General features: G+C 38.2%; 1 protein-coding gene across 1 annotated transcript in view; it reads right to left on the bottom strand.

The window, feature by feature from the left end:
* DNAH8 (dynein axonemal heavy chain 8) overlaps window positions 1–11,848 on the bottom strand; it is a 380,399-nt gene that overhangs the window by 119,144 nt on the left and 249,407 nt on the right. Inside the window, exons 66-71 of the mRNA XM_026482812.4 lie at window positions 10,163–10,281; window positions 7,772–7,875; window positions 6,556–6,732; window positions 4,647–4,814; window positions 3,690–3,905; window positions 641–778 (exon numbers count right to left, since the gene is read on the bottom strand). Coding sequence (XP_026338597.3) covers window positions 641–778; window positions 3,690–3,905; window positions 4,647–4,814; window positions 6,556–6,732; window positions 7,772–7,875; window positions 10,163–10,281 — 922 coding nt within the window. The remainder of the gene's footprint in view (window positions 1–640; window positions 779–3,689; window positions 3,906–4,646; window positions 4,815–6,555; window positions 6,733–7,771; window positions 7,876–10,162; window positions 10,282–11,848) is intronic.

The following is an 11,848-nucleotide window of genomic DNA, read 5'->3' as shown; positions in this document are numbered from 1 at the left end:
AGGTTAAGCCCACTGTGGCGGCAGTGTGGTGTATGGCAGTGTACGGTGTGTGACAGTGCCACATACAGAAGCACACGGCATACGATAGCGCCCTGCTGCGCATGCTTCCAAGTCTGTGTTCAGGGTCGGCACGCTGGTAGCTCAGAACGGACAGTGGTGGGAGGACCTACACCACAGAAATCAGACAACAGTGCAAATCACAGCTTTTTTTTTTTTTTCCTTCACCCTGGGTCCCTCCCCCCAGATCCTATTGTTACCAGACTACCACTGCTTACAACCTATCACACGAGGTTGTATACGGATCCCCACTGGACAGATGAAGCTCCATCACTTGCCTCCAACTGCCTAATGAGTAAGCGCTTGCACTGGATCTCAAACCCAGTTTTTCAAACCCCCAAATCAGGACCCTTTGGGTAGGACATCCCAGCTTACTTACCAAACATGATTATTAAAAACACACACAAAAAGACCTCAGAGTGTCAAAAATTCCCAACAGGGATCGGACGAACAGTGATCCCAAACAGTGAAGGACAGTCAGGTAAATTTTTTTTTTTTGTCATCGATCTAATTTCTAAATACAACACACACTTGTGGACAATTTTAACACCTCGTTTCTGCAATTTTGTAGATTTCTTCTCACCATTTTCTCATTCATGGCTGCGTCAAATTTTGCTTGTACTTTATCCAGCTCGCCTTGTTTCTCATCAAGCAGCGCCTGTGCCTTCCCCAACTCAGCATTAGCAACTGCCAGACGGCCCTCCTGCTTGGCCAGGTTTGCCTTAAAAAGGAAGAAGAGGTCATCGCATGGTGTTGTAGTAGGTCTGCAAAATACTTTTGGTTTTAATTGGTAAATAATAACACAAATTACACAATTTTTGCCCAAGATGGCATTTAGAGGCTTAAGCATGTTCAGCTGGGGAAGCAAAGAGTGTTGGAGATATTTCATTAAAGTTCTATTTTTTTCTTTTTCTTTTTCTTTTTCCTTTTTTATCTTTTTCCTTTTTTTAAGTTGGCTCCAACGACCGGTGTGGAGCCCAGTGCAGGGCTCTATCTCACGACCCTGAGATCAAGACCTGAACTGAGATCAAGAGTCAGACACTTAACGGACGGAGCCTCCCAGGCACCCCTCTCTTTTTTCTTCTAATTATTAATGTGCAATATAGAAAACATGGGGGGAATGCAGCAATGCATAGAAAGGATAACAGAAATTACCTGTGATTCCACCCAGAGATAGTCTGAGTATTGTGTTAAGAGGGTGATAACTGGCATCTTCCAGTTTTTTTTTTCTTTTTCACTTAATATAGTGTAATCATCTCCCTTAAACATGTCCTTAAACACTTTTTCGTGAACATTAGTAATATGGCTGCATAATATCACACTATTTGGCTGTATCATAATTTACCCTAACTTTTGCCCTACGTTTAGACACCTCCCCCATTTTAAATTATTATAAATAAAGCTATTGGGCATGCAAACATTTTGGGTTGTTCCCTTCATAAAGATTTTTTGAAGTGAAATTACTGTAATGGTAGGTTTTTCATCTTTTTCTAAGTCCTAGTGCATGGACTTAAACATTATCTGTTTCTTAGAAATCTAAAAGAATCGGTAAAGCAAAGGAGCCCTAAAGCCTTCTGGAGTAGAAGTTTTTTGATAATTCTTTTTCTTTCTCAATATTTACTTTAAAGTTAGCCCTTTTTTGCAGGAAATATTAATTTAATTAATATTAATATTATTATTAAATTTAAATTTTCTAATGTATTTACATGTAACTTTAAAATTTGCTTTCTAACTATTTAAATCCACACATCTGTGATTATACATATTTTCTTCTTGATTATATTTTCCAAGAACATATCTTTTATATTTTGTTTTTGCAAAGCAACAATTCTTCAATTCTGCTATTTTTCTCTAATTTTTAATGTTATTTTTATTAGCTCTATTCCACTTTCCTTAAGTTTTGTGTGTATTTATAAGTGAGTATGTACTGGAATGTTTAATTTAATTTAAGAGCTAAGAAAGTGCCATTGGGCCACATCACAAAACTTTGGTAACTAATTTTTGTCATCATTTCTGAAAAAGAAATTATTGGGTTGTTTTTTTTTTTTAATGCAAACTTTCTAATTTTATTGCTTCTAATCAGAGAATGAAGCCTCAGCAATTTCTGCTTTGGGGAACTGAATAAAGATCTTCTTTTATCGTTGAATATGATCAATTTTTGTAAATGTTTCTCAGTCACTAGAAGTAATTTCATATTCTTTGTTCATATTCAAGAAAGTTCAATGCAGCTATTCAACCTTAAAAATGATAGTGTGAAATCTCTATATAATTATTAGTTTATGCCTGCTAAAGACTAATTACATAATTTCCAGGGCTCAGTACAAAACTAAAAATGTGGAGTCCATTATTAAAAAATTATTAAGAACTTCAAGAGGGTGACAGCAGACCATTAAGCCAAGCATGGACCCTTCTAAACTAGGGGTCCTGTGTGAACAGGTCACACACCCATAAAACCAACCTTCTCCACAATCTCAAATTACAATATTATTTTTGTTAATTTGCACTTAAAATAGTAATGCATTTTGCTTTTTGTAATTTGATAATATTTTATTTATTACAAAAAGGATTATTACAATCAAGTCTCACTGTGGATCATAATTTTTAGTAAAAATTAACTCTGTTCTTCTGACTGCCTTTTTTCTTAAATTCTATACCCCTTGGTATCTTTTGGTTTGAGTGGATTCCTACATTTTCTCATCATTTCCCTTTTTTAAAACTTTCTTATTTTTAACATATTTTCTATTTTTCTCCGAGTTACCTACGCGCAGAGTTTTAGAAGGCAGCCATTTCTATAGGGTTTATTATGACAACCGGCAACCCCCCCCCCCCCCGCCCACCTGCTCATCATTTTCCACCCCACAGAGCGGCCACTTTCAATTCTTTTAGCTTTATGGGGGGGTAGGGGGAGGCAGGAGGGTAGCGTGCGGCTGGGTGGTGTATTTTATGAATCCTTTGCACTCCTGCGAATGTCATGCTACTCACTCAGACCTGACGAACAGTCGGACGCAGCATAAACGGTGCGCATGCGCATACCTACTTAAATCGCATCCTTAAGGATGTCTTTTTGTTCCCTTATACGTGAAGGGCAGCTTGGCCAGTTATTGCATTCTTGGACCACAACAATTTCCTCAATACTCTGCACATATTTTCCCACTGCATTCTAATATTTAGGGCTGCAGGAAGTCTGTGCCATCCTGATTTCTGTTCTGCAACCTTTATTTTGTTTGATCATTTCTTAGATGCATATAAGGTTTTCTTCCCTATCTTTCAAATTTAAAACATTTCTGGGTGTTGAGCTTAATTTTTATAAACTTTGTTTGGAATACAGTAATCAAGTTCTACCTCCAAACCTAATCTCTTTAAACTTTAAAGAAATGGCAAGTTTTCTTTTATGACAGCTTAATTATTACTGGCAATGAATTCATTTTCTGTTTAAGTTAACAAGTTGATTTTGATTTCTTGTCCCCCATGCCAAGAAACACTAAACAGGTGTAAAGGAAATGAGAAATGTGAGAGGATATGAAGAAAATAAAAAATTTAGTCAAAATTATGCTCTGTCTTTTCATAGCAGTAATACTGGTGATGGATTTTATTAAACCTTGATTTCCTAGGAGAAGGAGGGAAACTCTTACCTTCAGAGGCAACACTTCTCTATTGATACCATAAAATGTTGCCATAGCAAGGGTCCAAGACAGCAGACCAGCCACATTCCCACAGACTTTTTTGGCATTTTCCAAAGAATAATCATCCATGTTAAAATACGGCTGCAGCAACTCAACAGTCTCTTCATTTATAGTATCCTTGGGGAACTGCTGAAGGCTCCACAGGAACCCTGTTGCACTCATCAACTGAAAAATAGCATTACAACCTGTAAATTCTGGGAGAAAATAAATACTTTCTTCCCGAATAATTCTAAATTGAATAAATAATTCTAAATAATTGAATTTTTTTCAAAGAAGTAACAATTGATACACTCTCAAACATACAAATCAAGACTATGACAGTAGTCAACCTAAATCTATAAGTTGCAAATTGTCTTCCTGTTACTATAAAGAGTAAAGAAGAAAAGATATGTAAGTTTCCTGTCCAGTGCGTGCATCTGAATGCCACCAACCACGCAAGCTCCCTTTTGGAGACTGGGCTGGGGTGACATCAACAGTGTGCCAAGGGGTACCTGGGTGGTTCAGTCGGTTAAGCGTCTGCCTTCGGCTCAGGTCATGATCCCAGGGTCCTAGGATTGAGCCCCATGTCAGGCTCCCTGCTCAGTGGGGAGCCTGCTTTTCTGTCTCCCTCTGCCACTACCCCCTGCTTGTGCTCTCTCCTTCTGTCAAATAAATAAATAAAATCTTTTAAAAAAATTTTAAAAAGAGTGTGCCAATACCAGTCTCTGGTTTCAGACACTTTTTACAAAAATAAACCATTTGGCTTTAAAATCTTTCCCTACTTACACTTTGGGAAATGCAATCTAAGAAAAACTCTTCAGTACACAATTACCAATGACTGCCTGCCAGCCTGTGTGGTCTATACTGAAGGTCCTGGGCCGGGGACATCTGGTGCATCTTTTAGGACTTGCGAAGATTTTTACTTACTTTTAATGACTCTCCCCAGGAAGGCTTGCAGCAAGGTTTTTCTGGATCCATAGTGACTGGGTCAATTTTCTTTTGAAATAGTAACAGGACACAGTCCATGATTCTCATAATAAGATGCGGGGGCTTTGCAAGTTTCCTGACTGTGGCGATATCATTTGGTTTGATAGTCTGTATTTGGGATTAGGAATCAATGTATTTTTTGTTGAGTAGTATTAATAATCACATGGAAATCTAATGCTTTTAAACAATGAAAGTAGAAAACTTTATAATGTATTTTCTCCCCATCCCCTGACATTATCTCCTTAAGGGTTTGTATTCCAAGATTTTTGCACAATGATTCTCTCATTGTTGTCTGGGGATTTCTATTTGTTCTTATTCTCTTTTCTCCTGTTGCCCTCAACTAATTGCTGTAGAGTATCACTACCATTCATTGCCCACCACCCTAAGTCTCTGTAGGCAACAGGCCTCATTGATGGGTAACATTCAGGAAACTTGTATCTTCAAAGCACATACTCTACATGGGGTATGAAAAGAAGAGCAGGGCTCTGAATATCAGAACCCTCACCTTCAGTGTTTGTTTTGAGGGCTGCCCTATCTATGGAAGGGGGAGAAATTCAAAGGAGAAAAGAGAAGTTATTATAACATATGGCTCAGAAAAATATTTTTCGAAGTTTCTATCTGTGAGCTGGGTTTGAAATAAGATGTTAGCTGATATTCAAGGCAAGGATGATTGGAACATAACATGATCAATAAAATCCCCTAAGACTCATTTGTTCAGTGATTTCTCTTTCTTGTATATTATTGTAAGACTCGTAAAAGGAGTGGGGGTGGAGAATGTGTCCTGATTATTGTCACAATTGTATTAAATGATTATCATAAATCTAGTCATTCAACAAATACAGGCATCCTCCCATTAAGAAAAAAAAAAAAGAAAGAAAAAAAATAAAGGAAAATAGCCCTGTCCTCATAATTTTCCAAGGAAGAAAAAGAAAGTACAATTACCCTAAACTAGAATTGTCATCATGCTAGAGGCAGAGGGGTGACAGGAAACACAATGGAGAGCCAGAAGAGCCAAAACCTTCCTGGAAGGGACAAGCCTGGCCCTGGAGAATGACTCTTATTAGGCAATGAAGTTTAGAGAAAGCATTCCTGGCAGAGGGAGAGACACATTTAAACAGGCCGTGGTTCTTCCAGAAACCTATGGGTGTTTCTGCATGGACGGACCATACTGTGTATAGAGACAGAATGACAGAAGGGCTCACGGGGTAGACAGTAGCCCAGTTCACAGTTGCAACAGCAGTACTGATATCTACTGAGTATTGTCTCTGTGCCCAGCAAACTGTATTCATTACTTTTAACGCTTACATTGATCCTTCAAGGATTAATGAGGAATTAAAATCCCCACAGAGATCCAAAAAAGTGAAGCAATTTACTCCAGATCATCTATTTAAGGAGTGGTGGTCACTAGAGCCAACTGTAGGTTGCCTGTCGGCTGCGAATGCCTAGCTGCAGACCTTATCTTAAGGGCCCCCAGAAACCGCGAGATTTTTAAAGGACACATAATGTAATCTGGAGCGGATGCTTTGGAGGAACTGGGGAGGCTCTCTATTTATACTCTGCATCCCTAGTGCTATTGTTCGGGCCATGAATCCCACGTGTTATTTCTCAGCTCTCACGGAAGGCGGATTTATGGAATGAAACTAGTAAATTATAAGAACTGAAGACTTAAAAAAATTAGAACTTAGAATATCGAATCAACGGAAACATTTGTCTTCAGACTCAGAGGTTATCAATCCCATTAGAATTCCGTTCAGTTTTCAGATTCTAGAAGTTGCGCGATGAATTTCGCGCCACGACCCACGGAGCGGGCAGCGGACTGGTGCTGACAAGGGTAACGGCGCATGCTCACATTCAGGGCTGCCTCCGCTTCTTCAAGGGCGGGTTTGGCCGCCTCCAACTTGGTCTCAGCTTTTACTTTCTCACTGTCGATTTCATCCACAATTTTTTGGGCTTTGTCTTTCACCTCCTGCACTTCGTTTTTCACTTTGGCTGAAGCCTGCGCACTTACCGTGACTTCTGCCAGTACCTGTTGAAATGAGGGAACACATGAGGGCAAATAGGTGCCTCTTGAGCAAAATTTACAGATCTGAGCAGTGAGAGAATACTTATTCGCTATAAGGGAAAACACAAATAAGAGTAAATTTATTCTCTATGTATATTTTACATATATTCCCTAGTCTATGTTTTAAGGTGTATTAAAGTAACTCCTTTAAGCAGTTCTTTGAAATCTTCTATGTCCTAAGCTTTCCGGAGGCTCACAAATATATAAATAAATACACATATATTTATATATACAGAATATATAAACAAACACTTTAAGCTTTCAGGAAAATGGTATTTCCACTCTATGTAATTTCCAAAAAAGTGACACAGTTCAAGTATATGTAATGGAATAAGGTCAGAAACCATATCAATGCCCATGTAATGAAAATAAAATAGGTCGTGTTTTCGGAGTGCCTACCATACGGCAGGACTATGCTAAGACCCTCTCCTATGCTATCTCTCTCATTTCAGTAACTGGCTAAGGGTTGAGATCTAAGTATCCACTCTTAGCCAACTCAGTGAGCGGAAGCTGAAGCCAGCCACAAACCGGCAGGGACACAGATCAAGGAGCAGCATACATATATCCCTATCAACGTGGGAGGAGGAGTTTTTTGTTTTGTTTTGTTTTGTTTTTAACTCCCCCAACAATTCTTCTTAGTTTTTTCCCTCCTTGACACAAGCTCCCAATCAGACTTGGGCCATCCTAGAAACTCAGAGCATGCAGGGACCTTAAATAGAAGACCAAACATGACTTAGAGGAGGCAAACATTTCATATATGAGAGAGAACAAAAGACACAGACCCAGAGAAGAAAGAATAGTCCTAGACCAGGTAGAGGATATAATAATTTAGGTATGTCTTGGTATAAGTTCAACAAAAATACCTAATAGTCTTCGTAAACATTATCTTACTAGAAATAGTCCATGGGTTTATACATTATCTTTTATAGCATTTTTAAACAATGCTTTTTAAAATGTGGAATAATAGTCCTTGCCACTAGTGATACAGTAAATGCCAACTCACTTCGTCTGCTTTTACCGAAGCCACCGCCAGCTCCTTTTCCTTCACTGCGAGATCCTGAGACAGCTTAGCCACAGACTCGCTCGCCTCCATAAGCTTATCAAGACCTTTACAAATACACACACGTACACGTTTGCTTAGTATCTGAACATCCCTTCATCGAAGATTTGCTCAGTATTTACTACTCATAAGGAACTGTACCAGGATTATAAGGAACACGAGATCATTATTTATGGACAAACACATATATATGAGAAGCGGCTACACTGACCATATCTTTGAGAGTTAAGGCAGTGGGGTGAAGAACACCATCTAGCCACACTTCAGGGAAGGTCACAAGGCCATACTGAGCAAGATTAACGTAGGAAATGTCTCCTTGGCTTTGCAAACATCATTTTTAATGATGTACATATCATTTTTTTTACTTTGAATCACACTGCAGCTGTGACAAACGAACAGAGAATATAGTCACAGTCGTGTGGTTCTCTTTGCTATGAAAATGAAAACAGCTGCTACCACCTGTGCGAGTGGCTCTGTGACTTTCAGTGTCATAGAGCACAAGAGCCAGTTAACTGGATTGTCTCACATTCCAACTGAGTTCTTGACAGTGGTGTGTTGGGGACTGCTTAACATCGGAGTCTCTTGCGGGGGGAAGGGGGAGCACTCATCTGTATGTTTTCCGATTTCCATAGTGTCAATACTCCCACCATGGCTGATTTGAAGTTACCAAGAGCCTCCCAGCAGCACACCATTATATGTCTACCATAGTGATAGAATAGAAATAAATAACCTCAAGAACATTAATAGCAGTAAAATAGAGTAAAAATAACTAAGATGTGATGAATTTTCAGTATTCTAGGCTTTTTCCTTTCTTTTTTTTTTAAAGATTTTATTTATTTATTTGAGAGAGATTCACGGAGGGAGAGGGAGAAGCAGACTCCCTGATGAGCAGAGAGCCCGATGCGGGGCTGGATCTCAGGACCCCAGGATCATTACCTAAGCTCAAGGCAGATGCTTAAACAACTGAGCCACCCAGGCGCCCCTGTTTTTGTCTTTTTCAAATATAATTTATTTAATTGTGAATTTATAGGATTTAATTTTTAATTAAGGATGTGCTTAATAACCAGATCATAAAATTCCTACGAATTAACGATCAACTCTAGAGCCAGTACAAGTAGTTCCAGCCCACCACTGATCATGGCGTATCATGGAAAGCTACAAGAAGGTGAGCCGTGAGAAAGACAGAGGACGGTTTCTTCCAGTGTTTCCATCACTATAACTGCACAGACCTTGGAGTTCAGTTATGACATGGATCACATTTTTTTGCAGAAGAAGTGCGGGGGGAAGTTTTCTCACTTCTTGTTGGACTGTTTGGGCCATAATGCTTTCGGACATATAATTCGTTCCAGTTCATACTTTTTCTGCTTATATTACATGTACTGCACATAGAAATCCATTGTTCAGGTAAACTATCTCTTTTTGTTTTGATTTATTTATTTTTCCTTTTCCTTTGTTAGAAATTTGAGAAGCATTAACATGGTAAAGTTTATCCAAGTCAAGGCAAATTGATTATAATGAAACCAAAAACTGAAATCATGGTCAGTTCCCAAGAGCTGGCTTTTCTCCACCTGCAGGTAGCATCTCAGTGACTATGGGGATTCCTGGCCCAACAGCCTGGACCCAGAGGTGAATGGGCAGGGAGAAAATGATTCAAGAGAGAAAAAAAGACTACGTCTTCTTCTCGGAAGCAGCTTCTTCTTCTTCTTCTCTTTTTAAAGATTTTATTTATTTATTTGAGAGAGAGAGCACATATGCACAAGCAGGGGGAGGGGCAGAGGGAGAGGGAGAAACAGTCCCACTAAGCACAAAGCCCAACATGGGGCTCTATCCCAGGACCCCAAGATCATGACCTGATCCAAAGGCAGATGCTTAACCAACTGAGCCACCCAGGCACCCCTGCCTGGCAGCTTCTTAACAGGTAGAAAACCCTAACAGCATCCCTCAAAATAATCTATTAACAGTAAAGTCAGTATTTTGCTTTCAAACACAATATCCACCAGTGTGGATTCCTATCAAACACAATATGCATCGGATATGGATTCCTATCAAAAAGACCCTGAAAGATTCCATTCTCTGGGCACCTGGGTGGCTCAGTCGGTTAAGTGGCTGCCTTTGGCTCAGGTCGTGATCTTCGGGTCTGGGGATTGAGTCCCACGTGGGGTTCCCTGCTCAGGGTGGAGTCTACTTCTCCCTGTCCTCCCTGATTCTCCCTCCCTTCTCTGCTTCTCCCTTTCTTCCCAGCTTGTGTTCTCTCTCGCTATCTCTCTCTCTCTTTCAAATAAATAAATAAAATCTTTTGATAAATAAATAAATAAAAGATTCCATTCTGCTTACCAATATTCATACGTTCAGCTTGTTCATTGATATGTTTCACCTTTTCAGTATAAATGTTCTTATAACCATTTATAAATGAGAGATAAGACTTGGGAGTCACATGTGCTCTTCGGCGGTACCTGAAAGTAGAATGTAAAAATGATCTTCAGCTCTATCATTTCTGATATATTCCTAGAAAGCATCCTACAGAGGCTCTTCCCACTGTGGAATCAGTGGGATTCTGAAGGGTGATTCACTGTCAGGAGGGCAGGAACTGTGAATTGTTTCCCTAGAGGTGAGGTGGAAAGAACACTAAATATCTGGTGCTTTGACCTTTGAGGGGTCTTAGACTCGACCCTTACCCCACTCTGGGCTTCTGTTTCCTCATCTGGAAAACTAAGAAAAAAATCACTGTGCTACACCTGCCAGCATTTTGGGGGGGGGGAAATATATATATATATATATATATATACACACACACATATATATATATATATTTGACCATATATCCCTAATATTTAATTAATTTATATATATATAATATATATATGTATATGTATATATGTATATATGTATATATAATACATATAATATATGTATTATAAATATAAATATATATAAATATTATACAATATAGTATATATTATATAATATATAAATACAATAAAAAATAATATATAAATATATAAATATAAATACATATATATGTATATATATACACATATATACACATATATATACATATATACACATGTATTATATACATATATATATACATACATATATATATATATACATATATATATACATACATATATATATATATACATATATATGTGTATATATATATATATATACACATTTGACCATGTATCCCTAATATTTAATTAATTTTTCACGTTTGGAGTTCTGAAGATTTTTAACATTAAAAAAATTTTTTAAGGACTCGGACATATACGTGACTAGCACTTAAGCATTTGACAAATATCACATTCAGAATAAACTTCTCCAACCCAAAAGAATATGAAAATTTTGGAAAATACACCAATTTTTCAAAAATAAAGACACAGGTTTTTGTAGCTGTAAGAAGGTAAACCTTTCCACAGATGACAGTGACAGAAGGGGTTCAAGTTAAGCGTAAGGAAAATCTTGCTAAGCGTAAGAATACACATGGATCCACCCAGAGGATCTGGAAGGTGAACTAGAGCTATGGGGGGAGGGCGGTTCCCAGGGATAGTTTTAAGTAAAGAAAAGCGTCCAGGATAAACATCCTTTTGTGAGATAGGAACCCCCTGGAAAACCCATGAAAGTGTTACCCAGACTCTCTGGGTGGAAAATTCTTTCTGGCAGGTGCAGTGCCCCCAGAAGCCCAAAGATCATGTTGGTCCACCTTTATCCCCATCTGTCAAATGTACACAGCGACTATCATGCTTTGGGAGGGGAAGAAGTTGTATTTTTGAACTGTTGACAACAGCTTTCACATGTGAACCCATTGCTGCTTTAGCCAATGGACTCTCCTATAGTCAATTAAAAATTATTTGGCGTGAAAACATTGTCAAGACTAAGAAATGCAAATACAAAACTTAAATGTCCCTTAACATAAGGCAATGGTGAAACTTTAAAACAGCATACTTCTTTAATCAAAATAAACAATGCATTTGAATAAGAAACTAATTTTAAACAGTTTATAATGAATTAGTTAAGTCA

This window comes from Ursus arctos, unplaced genomic scaffold, assembly GCF_023065955.2.
Source record: "Ursus arctos isolate Adak ecotype North America unplaced genomic scaffold, UrsArc2.0 scaffold_31, whole genome shotgun sequence".
Classification (NCBI taxonomy): domain Eukaryota; kingdom Metazoa; phylum Chordata; class Mammalia; order Carnivora; family Ursidae; genus Ursus; species Ursus arctos.
Note: the sequence above shows the minus strand (reverse complement) of the source record. Positions and strands in the feature narration are given on the sequence as shown.